We start from the raw sequence: 26,804 nt of genomic DNA, 5'->3' as shown, positions 1-26,804 counted from the left end.
TACTGAAAAGAATCCCATCTGCACCAGATTTTGTATTAGCTCTGTCATACCTTTTTTTTTTTAATACATTCTAATGAAATATATTTTCTTGACAGGGTCATGTTGGTACAACGGCAACCAAAAAAATTGATGTCTACCTCCCACTGCACACAAGCCAAGACAAACTACAGCCCATGACAGTTGTGACGATAGCAAATGCCAAGGTGCATGACCTGATTGGACTAATATGCTGGCAATATACAAGTGAGGGACGAGAACCAAAACTGAAGTAATGTTCTTTCTTTACTACCTCTTGATCTCTAATTTTCTCCTCTGCAGCCTTTTTGCATAACAAAATGGATTGCCATGTCAATGTTTTTATAGATAAATCCTAGAGAAACCACCTACACATTTATCAGTATTTCCTTTTGAGCAGTACACGTGCATCTATATCCATTTCTCTTTCAATTAAACTACTGGGTACTGTATAATGATAAGCATATGAAACCACGAATCTGTAAATGAATCATAATTTCAAAATGCTCTATGTAAAAATAATATAAATCTTATCTCTTTTGGTGTCACAGAGACGTTTTTTATTTTATATCGCATCTATATTTTGGTAGTGTTCTTAATGGCTAAGTTCACAAGGGTGTCACGTAAAATCCAGAACTCATCTGTAACTCCTTCTCTTGTTTGTCCTGAGAGAAGGTACCCAGATCCTGACTCTGTTTTGTCTGCGCGGTACCGGTTCCTCCTACAGATTCATAGAGAGAGGAGTTGCTGTACTGGGTGACAGTGTGTCTTGGAAGTACTGTTAGTGTTCTCCTGAAACCATAGAACAGCTTTTAACCATAGTGAGTACACCTGAAAACAAGTCAGAATTCTGCCATAGAACTTCAGCATTATCACTTACTTGCTTTCTGCTGTCATTTTTGCTGACATAAAGACTTTAATTCATTATACACATGTTAAAATGTTTCTGGTTTTCTAAGAATTGACAGGTATACAGGCTAAAGGTGCTTTCCTCTCCAGGTTATCATCCTGGAGATATCACTAACATAAAGATATGCAAATAAGGTTCCAGAAAAGAAAATAAATACCATCTTTCTTTGAAATTGTGAATAAAATTGCATTCTTCAATTAAAAAAACCTCTGTCATGCAGTGTTTTATAATTTCTACAAGTCTTTGACCTCAGTCATGTTGGCTCTTTGCTGTAAAGAGCAACATCTGTCTTGTCCTCAAAAATTTTAGCTTCGGTTAATCAATGGGTTTTTCAGTATCTTTGGTAATCATTGCTTACGTTTTCATTGTGAAAGAATTCTGCCCCTAAGATTTCTGTGACTAAATAATGGATTGGATTTGCTGTGCTGGAGAACTAGTGTTGTTTAGTAAAAGCCATTACTTTATCATGGTAGGTGACATAAGGTACATAAAACAGGTACTTCAGAGCCACTCATCTGAGTAACTTTGGTTTTAAAACAGTTCTGTAAAATACTTCAGTTTTTGCTGGGTCATAGAACATAAAATAAGAACTTAAAATGGTTTATTATAGAGTTACTAGTAACAGATTCTAGCGGGTGACTTTCGTGGTGCAAAGAAGGTTAACAGTTTTGTTTGGGTTTTTTCTGTATGAGCCAATTTTCTCTTTGTTGTTGTTCCTGGAATATTTGATGAATGTTTGGGGTTCTTTGGTACTGAATTTTACAGTTTGCTCTTTCAGCATTTTTCAGAAGTATTTGCAGACTCAATAGTCTTCTCTTCTGTTGTAGTGCTGTTGTAAGGGGGAAAGGGAGGTGCCGAGAGGTCCCTTAAACTGCCCCTTTTTAGGATTAGTTGATTTCTGTTCAGTAGATATGCAGCAACACAGAAAAGCAGCCCCTCTTGAAAACATTTTCATGGATATTGTTGCCTTGGATATAGGATTTCCCTTAGCTCTTCTCAACAGACATATGAGATGATTCAGAGGTTAAACGCTTCAGTTTGATTTGTCATTTTTTTACACTGAAGAAGAAATATAAAATGAAATGGCACCATCTGCAAATAATTTGCTTTTATTAATTTGTTTGTTATATCATAAGTTCAAAAAAGTGTCCTTTGTGTATGATTAGCTTATTTTTTAGTAAGACACCACTAATGTCAATCTTTGGACACATGTATATTTTTCAGGAGCACAACACATCTCAAATGGAACAACACCCATGAGTAGAGGTATTCCATGAAACATCATTGCCCACAGCAAAAATCAGCAGTGGAAGGAAATGAATTTCACTCTTTGCCTTGAAGGATAAGATGTTATGATGTGTCAAAGAGTGATCATGACCAAGGAGGCTGTCTAATGTGATCAAATCTCAGGACAGAAATAATAAAATAAATAATGGAGGCATGAGTTCCCAACAACAGTCTAACAGCAGCAATTGAAAACCTGGGTAGAAATGCTTAAGAGGAAGGGGCAGAGCCTCCAGATTCCAACAAGTTTGTTTTCTTGTGTAGTTGTTAATTATTTCTCATGTCTCCATCATCTTTTTTTAGCATTGCTGACTGCCAGTCCTGTAGCAAGGATTGATTTAACTGTAAACTAATTCTCATCATTTCCAAATAAGGAAAGAGCTTGTGTAGGTTGCACTTCTACATTTGCTGTTTATTCCTGATATAGTCAGTTTAGAGTATAAAAAGAGAAAATTGGTATCATTGTGACACTGCACTAAAAGACATACAGAGAATGCTTCAAATCTGATACACAACGCATGCAGAATGACAAATATACCTACTAGTAACATAACGAGAATAATGAGGAGGTTGTAGACTTTGTAATTAGGAGAAACAACCCCTCTGTCTTTAGGAAAAGAATATATTACTGCCTAATTCTTTTTCCTAAAAGGTAGATGTAAGAGTCTGAAGTGAGTGAGTACTAGTTGACAGCTTTGAGAACATTTTGTATTCAGTTAGGCTGCCTTTTTTATTATAATTGTATTATATTTGTCTCTATTCAGTGTCTTGATAAGAGGAACCACTGACAGTGTTAGCAGCCCTGTTCCTGGCCTCTTACATCTGAACTTTGGTCATAACCCAGTGGACCATTCTCTTGCCAACCACTGACAGATGTGCTGTAATGATTCCGCCTGAAAAAATAAACAAAATCTCTTTCTAGGAATAAGTTAATAGTGAGATGCAAAATTCAAATAAACTTCCTATTTTTAGAAGTTAAGAATGCTACTACATCTGTCAGTTGTTGTACTTAACTTTTATATTCTGTCCATAGCAAACTCGGATTCTCAAGACTTTGAACCTTGTAATTTGAAGCCTAAAGTTCAGGACTTTGATCTCATCCTGGTGGAGGTTCAAAATGCAGAACAGTTTTACCTGTTGGACTTGTTTTTTCAACAGATTGTGACTTAATCTGTGTAAATGTTCAGGAACCCACTCCATGTTTGAAGACATTTGTAACCCCTTTAATTTATGGGATTCAGCTGACATTGTGTATCTTCAGTATAATTGATGGAAGATAAGTTGCTGTCACCACCACCTTTTTTTGGCACTTGGACTGCTTTGAGACAGCACTGAATTTGTTCTGTTGCCTGCGTATCTGTATGTTCCTCTAGCTTTAATGAGAATTATGCAAATGTATCAAGTACCAAATGAAAATGTTAACTTTATTTATACGGAGCTTTAAGTGCACACACAGAAGAATTCTGTCAAACAAATAGGTTAGACAATCAGCAGTGGACAGCACAGACCACAGCTGTGGGAAGATGGGCATCAGGTGACTGGTCAGACTGGAAAGTCTCATAGCGTGGGGTGACTTTTGAGTTATGTTGAACTGGGCAGAATGAGCATGCAGAGCTTGGTGTCCGTATTCGCAGAAATCTAAATAGAATAAGAGAAGGACCCAAAAACCATGCCAGGTCTTTCTCATTACATAAGCAGGATCAGCTGTATCTATATTATTTGCAGCCTTTTTGTTTAGCTTGTTCCTAAAAAGCCTGGCAACCATGCAAACCACACAACCTCCCAGCTGTAGGCTTTCTCTGGTTGTCAGAACCCTGGTGCTGTACGAATTCTCTTCCCAGCGCTACCTTTCACCAGTTCCCCTAAAAGTTACTTAAGCGCTCTTGAAGAAGTTAAAAATTAATTCTACAGCAATGTTCCAGTTCTTTATAACAGTCTAGAGGCTCATGAAAGTTTCTTTAGTAGTATTGCAGAATTTTCAAAATTCATAGTGATAAACATCGCTGGATTACCTTTTTGTTCGCAAATTTACAGCTTATGTTAATAGTAATGCATCATTATTACCTGTTTTATATAATAAATGTCTTAGTCATGGCAAGGTGCATATAGATCACCTGGACTAAGCACTCTCAGTAAAGCACAGTTGCAACCAAAGGTTTGTGAATTAATTGAGAAAATTGCAAATCAGGTAGTCAGTGAAATAATTCATTGTCACATCCAATCAATAAACTTTGTAAATCAACTCATTTAATTCAAAAAATGATCTATATAGATCAAGCAACCAATTAAACAATTAGCATACACTTTGCAATTAATTAATTTAAGCATCAATCATGCAATTAAAACTCCAAATTTAAACTGCAGAGTTTAGAAACACACTGCCACGTGAACATTCAAGCTATACTTCATGGCTGTGGAAAATGCCTGAATGCTGGCGGATTTACAATAAGAAAGAATACTTAGTTTCAGGTCAATAATTTCAATACTAACATTTTAAATGGATTTTAATATTAGGAAGATGTGATTAATACCTGTTTGGTATATATAGGTAACTATTTCCCTATGGGCTTTCATATGTGGAAAGAAAGAGGCTTAAATTTTTCTCTCATATTTTCTTCACACTGTATCTGTTTAAAACTTTCTGTGTCACTTAGTCCTGCTTGTTTGTCTGTACTAATTTTTAACTGCTCTTAGTGACTGGACTTCTTAGATATTTAGAAAAGGTAGCTTTTCTACTAATCATTGCTACTGTGTTGAACAGACTTTTTACTTTTCCTGTGGTTCATTACACTGTTCACCTGCCTGAGAGCATTCTCTGCTTTTCAAGCCTACATTCAGTAAACTTTCACAGTTGCTTGATCTATGAAAGACAGACAGACACTGCTGGTTTGTCTTTTAATTCTAAAATGTAATGGTCTTTATCTGTAAAATAAATAAATTTTCACAAATGGAGAAATACTACTTCCAGCTTTATGAAGTCATGAACTTTTATAGACTTTAGTGTATTTTAATCACTGTCAGTATTTTGCTTGCAGTTCAGTTAATGATTAAGTAAGACTCACTGCTTTACTCTGAGGTTTTGGGGGTTTTTTTGAATTACCACATGGTTGTGGTAGCAAGATATGTTGGAACTTTGTTGGGACATATTTATATGTATGCCATCAGCGGCTTTTAAGTATATTAATCCTGTAATAGGTGTGTCTGCTGATTTGTTTTCTACAGCATTTAGTGACTGGTATTGATTGACTGAACTGAATTGGTTGTCTAGCTTCCCTCTGAATAAACTTGTTTTGTCTTTGTTTCAGCGACAACGTCAATGCCTACTGTCTCCATATTGCTGAGGATGACGGTGAGGTTGACACAGATTTTCCACCCTTGGATTCCAATGAGCCCATTCACAAGTTTGGCTTCAGCACTCTGGCGCTGGTTGAAAAGTACTCTTCTCCCGGCCTGGCAGCAAAACAGTCGCTCTTTGTGCGCATGTGAGTATGGATGCGAACTTTCTCAGTCACTGGGAAACATCTGGGTGTCCCTGCCACCTCCACATCTTTTTTCCTCTCTAGTTTTCTTCATCTGAATTTAGCAAAGTTCAGGGGGCGTGTGTATTCGCGGTTCTCTGCAGACGATGCCCTGCTCCAGGGCTTGTCACAAGGCAGGTAGGAAAGTAAATGTTGCTGGCAGCGGCTTGGGTGAGCCCATCATTGGAAGTCTAAAACTACAGAGAAGAAAATAAGCCCTTCTTTATATGATTAGTGGAGAACATTGAACTGTTGCACTCCCGCTAGTAAATATTTGGAATTTACACAAAGTCTGAGCTCATAATCTTCATTTTTCTCCAGCCATGCTGCATATTCATGAAAAATATGTTCTGAATAATAAATGAAATAATGTATATAGTAGCTTCAGAGAGTGAAAATCATAAAGTTATTCATATTTTCAACAGGTATTAAGAACTGATCTTGCTAGTGACTTTTTAATTATTTTGGGAAAATGTATTGAATTTTAGCAGGAAAAAAAAGTGTAATCATGGTGTTTGGGTATTCCACATATGAGAGACTTCAAAATCTTCTTTCAAAGCCTGACAGACAAAGTAGTAAACTTGCATTTTAAGACTGGTCAGTGGACTGAAAAGCAAATAATTTTAAATACAAATAGTTGCAGGGTGTATTAATAACAATGCAGTGATTGAGTAGAGAAGTGACCAGTAAATAAGCATGCCAGTTAGAATAGGACTGGACATGCCAATCTAAAGTCCAGAAGAATTTTGAAGAGGAAGACCCCATCCGCCACTGAAACGTGAAGCTCTCAGGTTTGTAGCTCAGGAAGAATTTGCTATATCATTGTCAGTGAATTAGTGTTTGAGTGATATATACTGTGCTTGATCCCTTTTCTTTTTCTTTACTTGTGACTGAAAAATCTTTTATACCATCAGAAGGCCTTAATTACTGTAACAAAATACTATTAGCATAAGTCAGTTCTTACTTGGGAAAAATATTTCATATTTGGATCTCTTGAAATGGAAATTCTAATAGGGTTTTCTTGGTTATTGGGCATTTCTTAATTTATAAAGGATTACTTACATTTCATAGCCATACAGCTGCTTCCAGTTTTGAATAATCAGACTTTTAAAAGAAAATTCCGACCTCTTTAATTACACTTTTATATTCTTTATTGTGTACTGTGTTTTCTGGAGATGTTCTAAAGCATCCTACTGAAAGAAATTTTCAGAAATTCCACATGTTTTTCCCAAAGGCCCATTCACTTTATTCCACTGCATTAGGTCACTGGAAAATAAAATATTCTGTCCACAGTATTTACAAATAAGTTGTTCAAGGTAAACATATTCAGCTGTGCTGAACTGGATGCAGTCATGTGGAAGCTGATACAGGGAGGAAATGAAGCAGTCTCTCCAGTCCTTTTACAGGGTCCATTTTTGGTTTATGCAGGTTACAGTCACGCAGTTGAGCCAGGCAACTGACTTTTCTGCCTGTGGAACTGCAGAATATTTACTGCCTTCCACCTGACTGAAGAATGCTGTGTGTTTTATCTGAAAGAGGGAATATCTCTTTCACCTGCATCCATTTCTCTAAAGTCAATGCTATTGCCATGAATTTGATTTTTTAAAATTTTATGATTCTATGGTTGTTTTATTTTCAAGATAGTCCTGCATTTTCAGTATCCCCAGAAAAATACCAGCAGGCTTATAGAAAATTCTATTCTAATTCCATGCAATCATAAAGGATCACAAGCGTTTATTGCAGGTAGACCAGTTAAGAAGATTCTAAATTGTTGATGATTTCTCATCTGGAAAAAGTCCCCTTTCTTTCTCAACTGCCTCCTACCTAAACTCCTGTTGCCTGTACTCAGTACATAAATAGGGATTGGTATTTTAAATGCAATGAACAAATCTGGTCTTCGATTTTGGACGTTAGGTCGGAAGAGGTGGAACCAGTGTTCCTGTGTGGAGCCCAGAGATTTCAGCAGGATCCTGGCCAGAGAACCAGCAGTTCTCTGACTGGTGCTTGAGCAGGATTTAAGGTCCAGCTGCAAATCCTGCAAAAGAAACGTGAAATCTTTTGCTTTAACATAATTTGTGCTCATGTGAGCACCTTACTTCTAACTTGGGAGGTCCTGCTGATTAGAAATAGAACTGCATCATAAGAAGTAGTGCTTTTCTGAGAGCACATGTTAATTCGAAATTGCTTGTACTTCCTGTGTAAGTAGTTATTTGTAAATAGAGTTAAATTAGAATTTTTAATGTGTCCCCTAGAATAGACAATACTTGATCATCACTTGATCAAAAGATTGTTACTTCTGTGACTTTAAGTGTGTGTGCTGTCTTATTTTTGTAGGGATTTGTTGTAAATTCTACATCTTCTTCCTTCCCTGTCGTTCTACTAGTGCATGTAATTGTGTTTTTATATTTTGCATCTCTTTTTTTCCTCTTCATGCTGAAGTATTTCAGCTGCTGCTGTGTCAGGCTTGTGACTTGTAATGTTTATTAATATTGAATCACTGTTGAAAAAAGTTGATGCCTCTGAGAAGCTTCATGATGAAGCATGGTGTTTTATTTCAGATTTCACCCATCCTGCATCTTGGATATATTTTCAGATGTTGTGCAGTTACCGAGCTGACAGTTATGGAACCTCGCCAGGGACCCCGTTTCAGCAGGACATGTTTGAGCAGAAACAGTTTGCAGAACTTTATACACTTAAACTCCTGCCAAGGCAAACTCTTAGCCACTTGAGTTAGTTATAAATACCCAGTGGTGGTGGTTGGAAGTAGCCCACAGTGCATTTTATATTCTGAGCTGAATGTGAATGTCTTTGTGGCTATATAGAGTAGTAAATAATTGAGTTTGATTAGGGAGAGGGACCTCATTATCCCCCCACCTGTGCCCAGCTGGTAGGGGAGGGTCGAAATGAAGCCATTAGCTGTCTCTCTTACTGGCATCTCAAAGAGCTCAAATACATCTGTGTCTTATTTTCTTTTCTGGCACAATCAGTCGAGCAAGCTAAGCAGGCATGACCGAATTTGGCAAGTTCCAAGGACTCTGGCAAAGTTACACAAGGAGAAGACGGAGGGCAGTCATTCTGGCTTCTAACTGCCCATTAGTCTAGCGAGTTATGTTTTTGGAAAATGTCTGTTGTGGAAAGCAGTACTTTGTCCAATGTCAAACACGGCATTCGCAAACAGCCCTCTTTGATGTCGAGTATGATTTGTCAGGAGGAGTCAAACAAAGCGCTGCATTCATGTAAATTCAGGCTTCTTGAGATGATGAAGTAATACCTGAAATACTCTGAGCAAAGGTAGCTTAAAGTAAGGCTGTACTATCATTAGGGCTTTTTCCCTTGGAAATTTTATTATCGCAACTTGACATACTCGATCTAATGGTGTTTCTAGGAGTTGTAGCTCAGCTGCCAGTTGGCACACAGATTAAATTTGGCATACAGTTTCTCTGCTCTGTAGCACCTTTTTTCTGTTTTGATATTATGTTTAAATTGCTTTGACTATTATATATGTGTTTTTCAAAGCAGCACCTCTGCTATACCTGATAGATTAAGGTTTGAAACATTTTTTAAATATCAGGCTTTCATAATACACTTACAAATTCAATTCAAGGCTTTGAAATGTGTTTTTTACTTAGATTACAGAAGCACTCCCCAAAAGGCCTGTTACCAGTTTTTACATGGGTGTAGGTAATTTACAGTATCTTTTAGAATATTCATAAAATGCAAATTCAAGAGAGTTAATGTAGGTGCCAAAGTTCAGAAGGTAGGCTCCCAGGATAGTGAATAGGGAGGGGTAGGACCCCAAGAAAGGAGTCAGAGCAGGAAGCTGACTTGGTGGGTGTCTAATGATAGCTTATAGTAGTGTCAAAATATAGCCAATTAAACTCAAGAGCGCAGAGTTATCCAAGGCTAACCTGAGATGAACAAAAGCAACATTATTTAGAGCTCAGAATAAAAATTGTGGCTGGCATAGTTATTCTGGTTCATATCACTGTGTACTTGTCTTAAAAATTACCCAGCTTAAGTTAAGTACATTGCGTCAACTGGGATTTTTAGTCTTAACTTGACTTTGTGCTGATCAAGTGGAAACTGTTCTTGGTCATTCACAGACACTTTCAACCATGCCAGCCATTTTTTGCAGCAAGCTTTAAGTGCTATAAATTCCACTTGAGTGTTAAAAAAAAAAAAATTGAAAATAAATTTTAAAAAATTGCTCCGGATTGGAAAGGCGGCTTTTGGAAAAGTTTGTTTCTCATTCAGAACAGAAGCCTTTTGTCCTTTAAGTGTTGGGGTTTTATTTTGTTGCACAAACAGTGCCCGTTTCCACACTGCCTCTGAGCATCTTCCCCCCCAGGCAACACCCCGGCGTCAGCCTGCCGAAGCTCTTGCCTCTTCTGTTGTTTTCTTTTTCCTCTTCTGAACCTTGCCACCCTGGCTCCAGCACTGAGGCTGTAAAAGAAGATGGAAAGCCAAGTTACCGCAGAATGATCACTATCATTAACATTCACGGGTGGTTCACTTATCATTCCTGACTGCACAGACATGGCAGCCGTTATGAAACGTCCACAGGTGTAGCACGATGATACATATTACATTGTGCCACAATGGATTTATGTATTCTGTAACAAAAGAAAAGTGTAATGAAAAAATACAGAAGGTAATCCTTTATTCCTCCACTGCACAATTTATCAGTAATGCCTGTGGATGATAAGTGCCAGGGATTTCCTTTGCTTGATTTAACCTTGTCACCCAGGTATGTTTTTGCAAAGTGACAGAAAATACAAGCTAAGGAATTTCTTTGGCTTCCAATTTGTAAGCAGCAGTTTTAATTGATTGAATAGCATCTTCTTGTCTGTCCCGTTTTCTAGTGTGTTGACTTAAAATAAAGGTATCACACGTTAGCAGAGTAAGCTAAAACGTGTAATTTATAATTGTAATTAAGGATATGCTGGAATTAGGTTGAGCGAGGACAGTCCATGCACATTATCAATGCAGAGCATAACTGGGAAGCTGGCAAGGTGAGCTGGGGTGTGTATTTCTTCCAGAAGAGCCTCACTGTGCTATTTTCACATAAAGGCAGGTTGCAGCAGATTGATGATGTTTTAGGCGATCCAGTGTGGAGGGTGGCTCCAAGACTCCCTGCCTGTTTGACAGCGCTCCAGCGTGCCGAGGACGGCGCGGGGCTTCTCCTTCTCTGCGGCGCAGGAGATGTGCTCTGACACGCTGGCCTGACCCCAGGATGACGGCAGAATCTCTTTGGTCTGGGCTTAAATCTGCTCTCGGCGCAGATTTGTGGGTTTGCTGAGTGCTAAAATGTCGTTACTGAGGTTCTGCGCTGTATTGTTAGAGAAAAACAGCGCTGCACGCTTAGTGAGCCGGAGCAAAGGAAGGGGAGAATCACGCGTCTGAACTGGGACGGACGTTTCAGACCCTCTGGCTCTGTTCCAGAGCAAATATCCAAAAGTTTACAAATGCGGGGTGCGCTTTACATTTCACTGCTCTTGCCAAAGTCTCGCGTACTGGATAGCACACTAAATATAGTAAAACACAGAGCTTTTTCTTATTTTGCTTTGATCAGTAAAATAAACTTTTAAAGATTGTTCTGGGATGAGATCCAGCTTCTGAGGCAAAGAATGGCCATGGCTCAGGCATGAGTTAGTAATAGAGTGTCAGGAAAATTAGTCTGACAGTTCTCAGGCCAGCTGCTCAATAGGAAGAATCGACCAAGTCGGGATGGCCTGAAATGCACGCAGGATCAACAGCAGCATGTGCTCTTTAGCAGCTGAAGTGTCAGGAATCAAAAGACAATCTTCCATTTTCAGGAGGTTCCAGATACGTGTTGGTATGAGCAGCCCCGAGCTGGGTCAGCCATGGTCGATTGCTGTCGGTTGCTTCATGCCCAGCGGGAAGCGGGGCTGATCCAGGATGCAGCCTGGCTTTGTTTGTGGGAAAACGCATTTGAAAAACATTTTGTACTGAAGGAGAAAGAAAAAAAAAAAAAAAAAAAATTGTGACTGCAGTCATTTTGGCCATAGAAGGTTTTGGAAGACTTTCCTCACCTTTGCTGTTGGGTTTTTTTTCTGCAGTATTTTAATTTATTTTCCTGTATTTTGGTTGCAGTTCTCTGGAAACCTTCTTTCCATATTGCAGAGCATTATATGAATTACCTGAAGGCGCCAGATGTCTTTTGAATCGGTGTTCTGATGGTTGGGTCCAGTGTGCAAGGCTTTTCTTTAGCGCTTCATTGACAAACATTGTGTCATTTAAATAAAAGCACAAAGGTAGTTTCCTTTTTGTAATTATAGTATAATTGTAGAAGAGGTTTTTCACTCTAAAAAACCTACTAAATTTAGCTCAGCAGGTCAGTTCAGACTAGAGCTGTAATGACTTCAGGAAGGAAGGTGGACGACCGGGAAGCTGCTGAGCAAGGGCAAGATACTGTGCGGTGCTCATGCGTGTTGCAGGGCTCCGTAGCAGCTTAAGGGAAGGTTTGCTCACCAGTAAAGAGTTTAGGAAGGTCTGTGATTGCTGTATGGCATTAGTCGAACCCCCTGAATCCTTGGGCTGTACCGAGGATGGCAGTCTCACCACTGCAGACATGGATGGTACTCCCTCATGTGGAGTAGTGGGCTCAGTTCTGTTCCTTCTGTATTAAACACATGGCAGAAATAAAGAGGGAAAAAGTAGATGCATGAAAAGGTTGGGAATATTCGAAGACGAGTAAGATAGAGTTATAAATAATAAATGGTCTAGAGAACATAAATTTGGGGCTTTTAGGCAGTTTCATTTTGCCAGGAACAAAGGGAATTGAGAATGAAATTCAGATGAGACTAACTCGCAGCTGACGAGAAGGAAACGCCGTTTTATTCCAGTGACTTGTGGGACTGTCTGCCGTGGGGCGAGCTGCCCGAGGAGCTGGGGGATGCTCTGAAAACAGACCCATCTGATACCTTACTCACAGTGTGGCAGGCTTTTTTATTTTTTGTAATGCAAAAATGACCACCCGTTGTGGATTTCTTGACTGTCTCTTCAGCCTGTTCCAGCCACTCTTGGCAGATGATGTTGAGCTGAAAAGCTTAACTGGGGTAAATAAGGTAGCTCTGTGCTGTGAGCTGGGTAAAAGGGAACAGCATGTGCTTGCCGTTCCGACAGGCACGAGAAGAGCGCGAGCGAGCTGCAGGACCGCAAGCCGGTGGCCAGTGCGTGCCCAGGCAGGGAGTTTGCTGGCCACCGGGTCTGCGCTGCAGCCAGTGGCCGGGAGGAGGTGTTACTGTGTGGTGAGGGCTTGGAGATGTCATTTAGTCATCTGGGCTGGGGATGCCACGTCTGAAGTGATCCGAACTCAAACTTGTATTCCCAGCGTTTGTGTCTTAAAGTGATGTGTAATATGGTCTTGTTTTTAATGATGTAATTGTGTTGCTTGGATTGCTTTTCACTGCCAGTTGCTTTCAAAAATATTCCAGCTGTGATATTCATATAGAGCTCTACTCCCTGATTAAAATTCCTAGTTGCCAGATACAAAGCTCCTCCTCCTGTCTAAATAGCTTTGCAAAACAGTTTTTTTCCATGCAGTGCAAATCTCTCCCTGTGGGTGCCTAGCAGCTCTCAAATTTCTGTGCTAACTGTCTGCAGTGACATCTACTGACATGAGCAGAGATTGACTGCAAGGTCTAAGGGGCAAAATTTGCTGATATATTAATCCAGTATCTCTTCTGTTATACTGTCATCTCCTCTGCTTCCCCAGTGATGCCACTTCCAGTATTTGCCTGGCGGTACCTTCCGTGACCACCCCCCTGCTGTTTGCGGTGTTTCCCCAAATGTGGGCTCTCCAGCAGGCAATGGCCAGGACACGTACCCCGCTGTCGGAAACCTTTCTGGGAGATCTTGTGCCATGATGGTCACAAAAACGTGTCCAAAGAAAGCACGTTACTTATGTTTGAAATAATGCTGTACATGAACAGTGCTGAAAAGCTGCTGTTATTTCTGAGTGTTGTTCTTCCACTTCTCCTTAATGATTTGTTACATCTGCCATCGGGACACGTATGAAAATGACATTGCAAACTGTTTCTCTTGTATGCACTGTGAAACGCCTAGCAGATACTTAATAATGAGTAGTTGAGGAGCTCCGCAGGTACATTTGCTCATTTTTCTTTTTTAATGATGAACACAAATTGATCAAAAATAAAGATAAATTAGGAAAATCCTTACACACCTTGAATCTCAATCCATTTTTGTCTCTGCCTAAGGGAGTTTGCTCAGTTTCTCCTTTTAACTTACTTTTACAGCACAACTTTGTTAATTGTTGTGCCTAACAAGTCCTTTGCTTGAAACTAAGGAAAATTGCAGTGAGCTGCCTGATGATGATTATTTTGTAAAAATGCATGTGCATCTGTCTTGCAGAAATGCTGCTCATGGATTCTCACTTATTCAGGTGGACAGTATGAAGGTCACCATGAAGGATATCTTACAAAAGGCCTTAAAGAGAAGGAAGGGATCACAGAGAGGCTCAGGTGGGTTATTTATCGTATTTTCTGAAGGGTAGGGTGTTTTTCCATGAGCATATTTTGTATCTCTTTTTAACTGTTGTGAAAGATGCTCAATTTTTTTTTCAGTGGGTATTGTGATTTTCAGCACCACTCAAAAGCAGTTCTGTGCACAGGTTTGTGTTCTAGATACTGGCAAAAAGCAGACAGTGGAGGAGCTGCATAATGTTTGCTGCAGAGCAGTATATCCATTACTGCAAATATTTATTTATGATAACAAAGCCATTTGCATTCAAGTCCAGCTAGTGGTAATTTGAGATGATGGGTGGAAGTACAGTAAGATCAGTCCTTGATAGAATTTGTACACTTTTAATTTATGTAAGAAAATGATGGTTAGTATGATTTTAAATAATTTAAAGGATTCATCGTTACTTGTAGTGAAAAAGAAAAATTTACTTTCTGCAATGTTGTCAAAGTAGTACTTTTATAGTTAAGACATATCAACACTTAAAAATATAGTACTTGCATTTATATTTTAGAGCAATGTTTTTCCAGGGTGTAAATGTGCATTCACATATACGTTAGTATATATATTTCAAAAGTATAAGGCTGAGAGATCTTTCCAGCAACAAGGAAATAATTACTGTGAGAAATTGCACCGAGTCTTGTCACGCAACAAAGGAACTTTAATATAAACCTATCTATATACTAGGTAAAGATAAGGATCTTGTCTTTGTAAATGAATGAAACCTCCTTATATATCCTTAGTTTTAACTATGGGAAAAGAAAATAAACCCTGTTCTCTTTAGAAAAAGTAGTTCAGTGCAGTTTTTAAACGAGTGTATAATCTGTCATGGATTTAATTAGCTATCTTCAGATGAGAGCTGAAGTTTTAATAAAAGTTAGAAGAGATAACACAGTGAAGGACACGGATGAGCTGTCTCAAGGCCATATTCCAAGGGAACGATAAGAGCTGTAAAAAATGGCAGAGGAGAGCAATTGAATGAAGCAATGAAAATCTGATTCTCGTAAAAAAAAAAAAAAAAAAAAAAAAAGGTGGGAGGGGGGGAGAGAGAGAGAGAGATGCTGGTAGGGGTGGTTGTAGATGAGACCCGCCAGCGTCTGCAGCAATTTGGCCGCTGGCCAGGAGTCATTGTTCACCCTCGGCTGTGGCGGCTCGGTCCAGATGTGCCAACTGCACGTTTCGGCTTTTGCCAGCTGACTGCGCCGTTTGATAACCAGCTCTCTGGATGCCCATCACTGGCCGCAGAGATAGAATTAAATGATGATGATCTTCCCACAAGTTGGGAGAGGAAACAATGCATATAAATCTTGATTTCATCTCAGCGTGAGAAGTCTTTATCCATCATCACTCATAATGAACAAGTCGTTAGCTGCGATGAATGGTGTTCTGTTTTTTTCAAACACCTCTTTTGTTCACTTTTTGGGTGACTTTTATTTATTTCCTGGGGTCAGATTTCTCTTCCCTGAAGGGAGGTGGCTAAAGGATTCACTTAGCTCAGTCTTTAAACTACTTTCCTCCTTCGAATAACAGATGTTTCACTCTTGGTCCATTTGAAATTTGGTTTTGCTTTTATTTTGTTAATTTTGCTCAGTAGTTTAGAAATGGAATGGACCTGTCTTTTATTCCTTCAGCCAATACATTCTACTGTCTTGTCACTTCTGCTCAGAAACCTTTGTAGTAACGGTATATAAGCATGTATGTATTATTTGGGGTTTTTTCTAATTGTATAATAAAACATTTCAATTTACTTTTTATAAATTATCCATGTGACATCTCACCTCTTTTGAGATATGACCATCATCCCTGCCGTGGATATAATCGCAGTAGAAGTCACGACTAAAAACCTTTTGGTTACTTATAAGTATGTTTACTTTTGAACATGTAATTGGATTTCTTGAAATAGTTGGTGTTGCTTGCAGATTTCAGTTGTGTACAGGTATGTCCAGAATTAGGACCTGCAGTTGTAAGCTTCATGAATTGGAGTCACTGCGAGAAGAGTGACCCCTCTAGGGAAAGGTTTCTGCTTGAATTCCCATTTTACTGAATTTCATAAATGAAATACTTTTTTTTGTTTTATTTTTTAAATGTTGGTAAGCAGTCATAATGCATTATTGAAATTGTCATGTAATAGTGTCACATGGGTGAGGAGACTTCTCAGATTAGGTATTTATGTCTTAAATTGGTAAACCACAAATTAAACTTTTTTAATGAAAATTATCTTCCCTTATTCAAAACTTCCCTTATTCCCAGTTACTTCCCTTATCCAAAACCGTGATTCATCAGTCAGCACACTTTGGGGGGGGTAGGTAGTGGAGTTTTGGAGGGTCTTGCCTGTCATCTTTAAAACAGCAGAAATTGCAGCTGTCTGCACAGAGGGATCCTCTTGCTTGCGCTGCCCTCTGCATCCAAAACAAGCCTTTCACGGTCCCTTCTGCTGCCATTAGCAGAGCCGGGTGGAAACGCTGCCTGGGCTAAAGGACAGGCTTAGGATGCCATTGCAGGAGGCGTGGATAGACTGGAGCCGGGGTAGGAAAGGATTTTGTCATCGTTCTTCATCTACCACCAGATTCTTCATATCTGGAGTGGATATGCCCCTTAACTTTCACTGGGAGATGCATAGATAAATGGAATTTAAGATCAGACTATTAGCACAGTACGGTCCTGTGCCGTTGTACTTCAAGTCATTATTAAGCAGTGGATTAGGATGTCAAAGTTCTGAATAAAAGATAAGACATAATTTAAGAAAAGCATTTCTTCTCATTCAGCAATGCTTCCTTTTAAGTTGATTGTTCTGATTTTTAAAAAGTACTAACCGAAAATAGACTTAACATGTTTATTTAAAGCTTTTGTAATAGTTTAATGAAACTGAAATGCCTATGAACTTTTCTGCACATTTTCAATATTCCTCCAGACCAGTCTTCACAGGACAAACAAGTTCATTATGTTTACGGTTTATGCTCTTTCCAAGTACTTGTATAAGAAATTGCTTTCTGACCTATTTTCACCACTGACTGACATGATATTTTTCAAATTGGTCCTGTGTTTGTAGGAAAATGCAAATCTTGGTTGGCTTTTTTGGGTGAGGAAGAAATTGAAGAATTTTTGTTGTGTAGTCAGGAAGGAGATGTTCCAGCTTGACCACGGCTAAAACACTAGACTAGCTTTCTCTGTTTTATTCAGCCAGTAGTCTGCAACTTACAAGCAGGTTTTTCAACAAGCTATTGAGTCGCAAGTTCCTGAAAATCCATACGCGTCAGTCACCTCTGTGAGGTGATGACCTTCTGAGCTTCTCTATTTTTGATTTTTGTTTAAAAGTGCCATTACCATCCTCGCAGCTACCAGCCCTTGCCTACCCCCTGGAGCACAAGGCTGTTAATGACAGAAAGTTTCTCTTGACGAAGAGTCGCGCGGAGCCCAGGTTTCCCCACATTCTGTTTCAGCACGTGCACCGGCATTCGCATAGCTGTAGTGTGAACTACATTTGTAAAAAATGCCAATGTGTTTATTTCAAAATCCCTTTTGTTGAAAAGACGAAAGCCAAATAAACTGTATTTTAACTTTAAGCCAAAGATTATTTATTGCAGGAAGATACCGGTCAGTAGAAGGAGATAGAAGTGGGGTATAACCCTTGTTTCATAGAAAGCGGCAGGAAGAAAATGGAAGCAATATTCTGATTGCACCTAGTTCTATTTAGATATTATGTTAGATAAAATTATTGCAAACTATTCAAACTATTCCACATTCCTTGCAGTTTTCCTTTCTTAGTGTTGCAAGGCTTTTGCCTTAGATGTATGAACTCTGACCTTTTTTAAATAATAATTTTTGAGTCAATCAACAGGAAATGCAGGTGGTAAAATAACCTGTATGTGTTATAGCTGAGAGAACTGCAGCCCTTAAGTCATTTCATAGAGGACATGATTGTACTGAAGCCGTGCTTTGGGAGCCTGGTGACCTGTCCCACAACAGGCAGCAGCAGGGGGTTAATGGGAATACTGTATCATCTCTTGCCACGTGCCCAAATAACCAACTGGAAGAAGTACGTGGCAATGGCTGCAAGTTAGGGAAAAGCCTGTAACATCCAGTCAGTGCTACATACTGGAGAAGATAAATCTGCAGAGGAAATTGTTGAGGCAGATGTTTAATTAGTTGGAGTCAGGCTGGATAAATCAGGATAGGAACTGTCTATGCAGATATGCTGGTGTGCCTGCCTTTTCTCTGGGCTGGTTTCATTGTCTTTAAAAACTAACTGTTCTTTTTGCTTAGGAAAGAAGCAGCAAAAACAGTCATACAACCTCTCTGTTATTGTAATGGATTCCCTTGTGTACACTCATAAAATAGAAAATGTAATTGATGTTTTCTTATGGTAATGAAAAATAACTAAGTAGAATACTTTATCATCAATTTGTTTAACCTATTGCGTGCTCAGCAGCATGTATTGCCCATGCATATTTTACGTGAGAGCTGGAAATAAAACACTCTTGGTTGTGGAATGAGCTCCCAGAGGAGGCTGGTCTAATCCAGTGATGGACCACCTTGAGGAAGGTTCGGTGACGCCTCTCACGCAAGAGAGTTTTCTCAAAATAGCCAGAATGGGAGAGAAAGAGGCTAAGGATGGGGAGATACCCTAATCACAGCGGGCTGCAGCAGTGGGGGCAGAAAAGCTGACAGCTCCCTTCAGTGCTGCAGAGACCTTGCTGTGCATATCATGTTGGCCTGGGCAGTGCTGAGATGCTGGGATAAAGGTCTTGTGGAGAACCCCAATATCCACAGATAGTTTAAGGATTGCTTTGTATAACCTTGCCATGTCTAGATCTCTTTGAGAATGTTTTTGAACATTGTGAGCACTCCAGCAGCTGATAGTTTAAATATAAAATTGGTCTGCAATGTGGCAGATCTACAGAAAGGGAATCACATGCTTGAAATCATGAGCATAAGAACTTCTCTTTCTTCCTGAATTTATCAGTGAAAATGTCAGATATGGTGCTGTCTGGATTTTGGACAGATACAATAATGGAGTCTTGAAAAGCCTTTTTAGAAGGGGAGATTTGGGTGGTTTAGTACTTTGTATAATTCTGCTCCCTAGAAATCAGTAAGAGTCTTAATATTAACTTCTAAAAAAGGTAGATATTAGGCATGCCTTTAAAATCCCACCCTCACGCTTTGCAGAGAGTTTTGTAGGTCGCACAGATCATGTTGCATAACTGTAAAATACCATTAGCAATATAACTTGATTTGCTTTACTGCTAAATGATTTTCCTACACAATCAATCTGGTGTCTTATTTCTGCTGGTCTTACTTTTACCAATAATTACGTGTTACCCAGTTAACCTAGGAATTTAGGTTATGGTAGATGTACATTTTAAATGCTACTTTTTAGGAAGGCACTCAGTTGGACCAAGGAAAGCAGTTTTTCCAAGATGAAATGCAGAGACCCTTATGTTCAGATACCGCAGCACAGCTAAGACTGGGTCTGACAGCATCCCACTATGTGCAGTAGGCAAGTAGATCTTATCAGGCTTTTTATATCTGCACTAAAGCCTGCATTCAATATTTTCTATAAAATATGTTTGCATGGCTTACAATTTTAAGAACATAAGAAAGATGATGACTTCATTCTTGATACTTTGTGTATCTTGATGCCATGGTGATTCTCAAATTAAATATGTACAGGAACTATATGTACACTTGAAAGTTGTCTTCCTTGCCTTTGAGCTGTCTCATTCCTTTTGCTCTTCAACAAATACATTCTCTGGGATGCCAGTTGCCTTTTCCTCCAGAGCTTGACTGAATGGACTATAAATACTAATGTAAGGTAAATAAGAATGCAGAGAGAATGTGTACAGAGGCTTTGTTTTCAAACAAATTAAGCATTGATGTCAGTATATAAAAACCGAATGTTCCTAGGAGGAAATGAGAGACAAAACTAAACAATGTAAAATGCTGAAATGTTAGAATAATCCTGCCTGTTTCTGGTCCATGTCAGCCTCTCTTCATTTGAAATTTCTTGTGAAGAGAGAAGCCTTGTCTGATTAATCTTGTCTGATTTTAAGTAGAAATTCTTTGCAGGGTGAACATGCTACTGATTATTGTTTAATAGCTGCTTCAAACTGCAAACATCCCTGAACCAGAAATGCTCGATCCTTTTAAGAACAAAATGCTATACGAGTTAATTGTTATAAACAATACCTTCTGCCAACATTTCACAGACATGACCTGTATTTTCCGTAGGTTAGGGTGAGAGTTATTAACTTAGTATTCTGTTCAGTTTGGAGAAAGACTAATACTTTTTCTATAAATGAAAACAGCTGCTTTACAATAACATTCAAGTCCCTAACAGCTGTCAACTAGTGCTTTTTGCATTCTTTAAAATGTGCAAAGTGACCGAAAATAGTCTAAAATAATCTTGCTAGTCTGGATAAGTGTATTATCTCACTGCTACAGGAAGTTGAATAAGGAAAGAGAAAAATTCAAGGAACAGGGATAGGACATAAAAATAAAAGCCTCCATATTGTATTTTAGTCTCTACAACAGAACCAGAGGAATTATAGCTGCAAAGGCCAGTTAAAATAATCCGTTCCATCACCCAGTAACTCGGAGCCGTGGCAAGCAGCACAACTTATTACAAAACTGGGTTCTGTAGTGGTTTATTATTCCTGTATTTCAGATTTGTTCACACAGAGCTGTTAAGTTATCCTTCAGAACTTCGGGAACAGAAGCTCAAAATAAAGAGTGCTGCTGCAAACATGAGGCTCATCTTCCATTCAGAAAGCAACTAGGGAAAAGAGATCTGAGTTTTGTTTGAAAATTCACTTTCTAACATATCAGTCTAAGCACCACTTTTAATGTCAGATTTCATGTCTTAAACATGCTTCTGAAACTGTTTATAAACACATTTTATTCAAAACTTAGATGGGAGATAAGCAAAAACTGCAATACAAAGATACTATTTGTGTGAAAAACCACTTATTGTCAAGCACCCCGCCAGGCCCAAGGGAAATCGTGCAGATGCCGTAACGCTGAAGGTTTTCGTTTAAACCTGTCCCACGATTTTTCTATTTCTGGAGTATCTCGGCAGTTATGCTTCTAAATACTTGGCATTGATGCTGTGGTGCTGTATTCGATTTGTCTTGTTCCTGCCTCCCGCAGATGCTAAGGAGAGCTGGCATTCCCAAAGTGCCGGGAAGGGGCACGACGGCTCCGTGTCCCCGTGGCCAGAGAAAGGGAGGAGGAGAGCAGGTCAGGCTGGCAGCGCGGGAGTGCAGCGGTGGCTACAGGCAGGGCAGGCTGGCAGTGAAGAGGCAGGACGGGAGCCGATTATAACGTGCAGATTTGCTCCCTCTGTGGAGCAGGTCGTCTTCAGTTGTGAAGGCAAATGTATTTCTGTGGGGTCCTCAGCAAATCCAGTATCTAGAGCGAGGGCCCAGGGTCTCTGTTGCACGTGCAGAATGGCTCTCCTGAAACTACGCCTTAGATTTCGAATGTGGAATCTGCTTCCTGTCGTGTACACATTTCCGTTTTAATTTCTAAATTGTTGAAAGTTAGGTCTTTAAAGAAATGTAACACTGCGACTTTTAAAAATATCCCTAATAATCCCCAGAACAGAATATAACTCTTGTAAGTTCCTAAATAGATTAAACTCCTTGGACTCTTATGTGTTGGTTGCCTTGAGATGTCGGCATTAATGAAAATTTTCCCTGTTGTTCTCCGTCAATAAATGCTTTCCTTTCATCAGAAGATTAAGACCCTGATGCCTGGCTGCTGGGAGTTCCCAAGGGACCTTGCTGTGAGCCCGTGCTCTCGGCAGGAGCGGAGTCAGCTGGGGAGCCCATCTCCGGACCCCCGCAGGACCCTGCCTGGCTCAGGACAGGCTGTCCCTGGCCCCCCCAGGCACCCGGAGCTGCAGCTACCCTTTGGAGCAGGGCTGGTGGGTCTCCTTTCCAAGGGGGTGCTTGCATGCGGCAGGAAGAAACAAACTATAGGGGAAAGCGCTAATTCTGAGCATCTTCCGAATGGTGCCTGCTCTCCCAGTTCACGGTGGGGTTATCGGGGTGTTGGAAAGCACAGGAGAGGAGGAACTAACAGGCTGTAGGTGTTAAGGCCAGGAAAGAACCGTTAAAGTCCTTCCTGATGCTGGCCGACCCGCTGCACCGCTGGCTGCCCCCGCGGTGTCGGCATTGGGGCTGGGGCGGCTGGAAACGGAGAATCCTGTTCCTTGGCTGCTCTTGCTGCTGGAGGAACTGCAGGTCTTGCTTGAGTTTTGCTTTCTCATCCCCATCTTGCAGGCAGGGGAATAGGACAAAAAGAAATGGCTGGAAAGGGGTGTGGTGTGTATTTTTATTGCTTATATATTTATTTATGTATTTTTTTAAAAAAGGAGAATTGGGAAGATAAACTATGTAAAACCACAGCTCTGTGATTAAGGCATTTTTAAGAGATGAAGCACAATTAGAATAACTGTCATTAAAGTTTGATAGTGTCGTTGAATGATGGTAACTGAGGAGTTTAAATTTAAAAGTAAGTATGTTAGAGTAGGCGATGCATATGTTTGCTCTGACTCTTTAAGAGACGGAAGCCCCAGCATCTGTGACAGTGAAAAGCCAATTAATTTGTATTTCCATGTGTTTACATGCATGCTTTTCTGCTTAATGGTAGTTTTGAGTTTCTTTGGCTTTCAGTGCTTTGTTTTGGATAATTACAGCATCCCCGCAGAGTCTTCTGCCCCCAGTTATGAATAGCTTTACCTGGAAATACTTCAGAAATCCTGGTTTTCCTTGCATTAAGCTGTTTATATTAGCAGCATTTAAATTAAAAAGAACATCAGTATTTGCAGATCCTTGGTCAAGACTCTCCTGCTTGCTTGCCCCCCTTTCACCAAAGAGGCAACACAGTAAAAAAGGCATAAGTGTAAATGTATAGCCCCAGTTGTCCCAGCTTTCTCCCTGTTTGGCGGTCCCATGCAGTGGTAAGGAGCTGGCTGTCCGGTCCTGCGGCTGCTCCTTGGAGGGGCTCGCTGCTGCCGGGTTGTGGCTTTCCTTGCCCCTCCTGCTCAGCACCCTCTACCCCCACGTTCCCGGAGCTGTGTTTGGGTCAGATGCTCGCTTGCTCTCTGCCGTGATGTGTGCTAGGGAAAGAGGAAGGATTGCCTGCTTGTTATTTTCATAGCAGATTTTCCTCAGCAGGATTGGTGTTGTGCAGGGTGAGACCCTCTGTGCTGGAGAGGGTGTGATAGAGGCTGCTTGAAATGATTTCCTTCTGCCTACAAACTCCATCTCTGTTTTGCAGCAGTAATAATTTATTTCAGCAAGCCCTTTCTCACCAGCCTGCTGATGCTGAGCAGACACTGACGTGACGGGGGGACGGGGATGTTGGTGTACGTGGAACAGCTCATCAGGGAAAAAAGTTTGTGAATAGTTTGTCAGAATAGAAATAGCTCGTTAGTCCTGTGCGTTTGGGCTGATGGGATTCTGGACATCAGCCCAAATGGTTGGGAAAATTTTTCATGCCTGGCCTCTGAAATGAAAGTGAAATATTGAACTGAGTCTATTTTAGAGCTGTTGGTATTGGAATCATACCTTTATTGGTTCTTCTGGATTGGTAATAAAGCTGTAATTTATGTGACATTTTAAATTCTGCAGTTCAGTGTTTGGATGATAGAGACTTTTTTGTTTACTTTATCCACTCTCATGAAGGAAGGCACTGCTGATACACTGGGTACATTCATGGGACCATCTCCTTCCTGCTAGTTTTTTGTGAAGCCTGTAATGGACCCGTCCGGGTGGTTGTATTGCCCCTTGCTGCAATACTATTACTTATAGATCTTATTAGATACTTATAGAAAGCACCGTTCCCACTTCATAATCCAAGTCAGTAAGACAGAGACCTCAAGGTGATCTGCATCACAAATAACCATCTGAGCTTGGATCGCAGGATGTTCACACTGGTGCCATCTTTTAGGTAGCAGGCTGTGGAGGGGGACGTGGGGTGTGTTAGCTGTAGTGTGTACTGCCCTGCCAGTAACCTGTACAGCTGCTTGCCCTGACATTGTCCCTTAAATTTGTGATTAAAAAAAAAAAATCTGTATATTGTATTTCTGCTATAGGTACCTTACGTTCTAGATCAAACATGATGATTTCTTTCTCCTTTCAGCTTTATTTAGAGCTGTATATTGCTAATGCAAAAAGAATGAAAGTCTATAGTAGCAATTAAATAAAGCACTTCTGTTAATATTTTGCAAAGGCTGGTTTGCTGCTAGTTATGCTGCATGTTTTCTATTCTACAAAAAAGCAATGCATAAATGAAGTGTTTGTTTCTTTTTAAGGGGCTTTTGACTAAATTCTTTAATTTCACTGGCTGTCAAGGTAGTGTTAAGTAAAATGGGTTTGAACTGCTGTAGTTTTTGTGTACTGGACTAGATGTCAGAAACCTTTGCCATCACTGGAAATTCTGTCACTCTGGATTTACTATCTGTTTCCCACAGCTGAATTCTTAAGCAGTGTGATTTAACACCTTGGCTCTCCATCAGCCGGTCCTGGCATTTATTTGAATGCATTACACCACTGGTTTCCATAAACTATTTTACAATTGTTTCATATAAATGACTGTTTATTTCTACAAAAACCATCTGTATTTCTGCGGAGAGCAGCAGATAACTGTATGTAAAATTCAGTAATGTCACAACAGTGCAAGTTAAGAAAAAACAGATTGGACTAAAAAAAAAGTCTCATGCTTGGGCGTAATGTTAAAAGTTTGTTTTCACTATTTAAATATCTTTATTTATTAACCAGTATTTGCATTTGTAATGATAAAATCTTTATTCCACTTCAGAGGTGTTGAGGGGCTTTGGGGATTTTTAACGGATAAACAGATTTAAGATGTCCTCATAGTAGTAGGATTTGAGATGTAAACATTCTGGCTTTACAACTATTTCCTCTCAAACTGTTTACATATTTTCTGTTGTTTTATTGTCATTGCCAAGCACACAATGGAATTCTTGCCCCTTCTGTCATGTTCTAAGAAAAATCCTACAGAAGGAGGCCTGAGACCTCTCTCTGTTCCCAGTTTCTGTGCTCTCCGCAGTGTTATCGATCCCTCTCCCTTTTCAGTCCTCTTTTGTTTATAGTCCTTGCCCAGTATTCATCTTCTAGCCCAGGGTCAGTGTCCGGCATTGATGGGAAAGCTGGTCTTCATCCGTGCCTCTCCAGAGGCAGACTGCGCCCCAGGGAGGACCTCCCGGAGGACGCTGCAATTCCTTGGTTCGCGTACTCCCAGCCAGCACCCAAGGAGCATCCGCAAGGAGCTATTTTAATTCTTCCATATGCTGCCCATGTGCTGGCAGAGGGAAAGCTGGAATCCAGTAGTCTTACACTTAGTGCGACTGATACTTTCTGACAGACTATTTGAAATGATAGAAATACATAAACCTCCTCTTTTTTATGACCTTGTAATAGCTGCAACATATTTCCAGCAAATATTTTCTATAGCAATAATAAAAAAGTGATAACAAAAAAATAAATATAAATATAGTTTAAACTCAAAAGAAATCACACTTTCAAAACCTAGGGTTGGAGCAGTGAAGCAATAAATCATGTATCCTTGTGAAAGGAGAAACCTGAAATAGGAAAGTACCCCAGACATCAACATTAAATGTTTATCAACTGTTTTCTTTTGACTACTTTCCTGTCTTAGTTCTGTACGTGGACAGAGCCTGAAACATAGCTCATGTTCACTTCTGCTTATTTACTGTCTTTCTGGCATCTACCGCCTTGGCTATTAGGCGATGACTGCCTAACTGCCTGTACATTTCTGATTTTTCACGTGTTATTTTAGAATTACAGCCGTATGCGCAGGAGCACTCATGCCGGCAGCGCTGCGGTGATGGCGTGGTCCTGCGCTTTCCTCCAGGTTAGCGCGAGTTGGTGTGACGCGTCCTGGGTCGGCGCACCGCACTGTCCCCACGCAGCGATGCCGGCTCTTGTGCGAGCGCAGCCTGGGTTGTGTGGGAGAGGCGGGCGAGGGAGTGCGATGGCCGTACAGAGACGGGGAAATCCTCCTACTGCACCGTACAAACTTCGGCAATTGTTTTGAGTGACGGGCCAAAATAGGACATCCTTCACCACCGTGGACATGCAGGCTGTCTCATAGCTCTTGGCATAGCGTTTGCTGGCTCACCGGGGACAGGTCTTTGTCTGCTGCAAAACCAGACGAGTTTTACGGTTCTGCTGAAATACGGTGGGGTGCGTACCCCTTTCTTCTGCAGGCCTCAGCAGGTCTGGCGTTTGGAGGCTGACGATGTTCTTGTGCCAGAGCATTTCGTAGAGAGTTGTCAGAGGACCTGTGCTAGGAGAGTGAGCTTTAAAACTAATCTGCGAACAGTAACCAAGCACCACGAGCAGACTGTAGTCACCAAGACATTTGGTAGAGGTCAGATACGAAGATGCTGTACTGTTAAATATGATGTATAATATGTTGCTCGTATCTGCTGCTCTCTCGGGTGTGGATGGTGGCAAGTGTTTGTTGAAGGAGTTCAAGGAGAGACCAGTATACCTTGGCTTCCTTACCAGGCAAACTGCAAAACT

The 26,804-nt window shown here is 40.2% G+C and overlaps 1 protein-coding gene across 3 annotated transcripts in view; it reads left to right on the top strand.

Annotated features, from left to right (window-relative positions):
• The window catches only part of MAPKAP1 (MAPK associated protein 1), a 108,556-nt gene that overhangs the window by 47,185 nt on the left and 34,567 nt on the right, over positions 1-26,804 (top strand). For all 3 annotated transcript variants that reach the window (XM_075054797.1, XM_075054796.1, XM_075054798.1), the window contains 3 exons: positions 96-268; positions 5,515-5,691; positions 14,122-14,231. In XM_075054797.1, coding sequence (XP_074910898.1) covers positions 96-268; positions 5,515-5,691; positions 14,122-14,231 — 460 coding nt within the window. The remainder of the gene's footprint in view (positions 1-95; positions 269-5,514; positions 5,692-14,121; positions 14,232-26,804) is intronic.

Source organism: Buteo buteo, chromosome 23, assembly GCF_964188355.1.
Source record: "Buteo buteo chromosome 23, bButBut1.hap1.1, whole genome shotgun sequence".
NCBI classification, from domain to species: Eukaryota; Metazoa; Chordata; class Aves; order Accipitriformes; family Accipitridae; genus Buteo; species Buteo buteo.
This window is presented reverse-complemented; position numbering and strand designations above follow the sequence as displayed.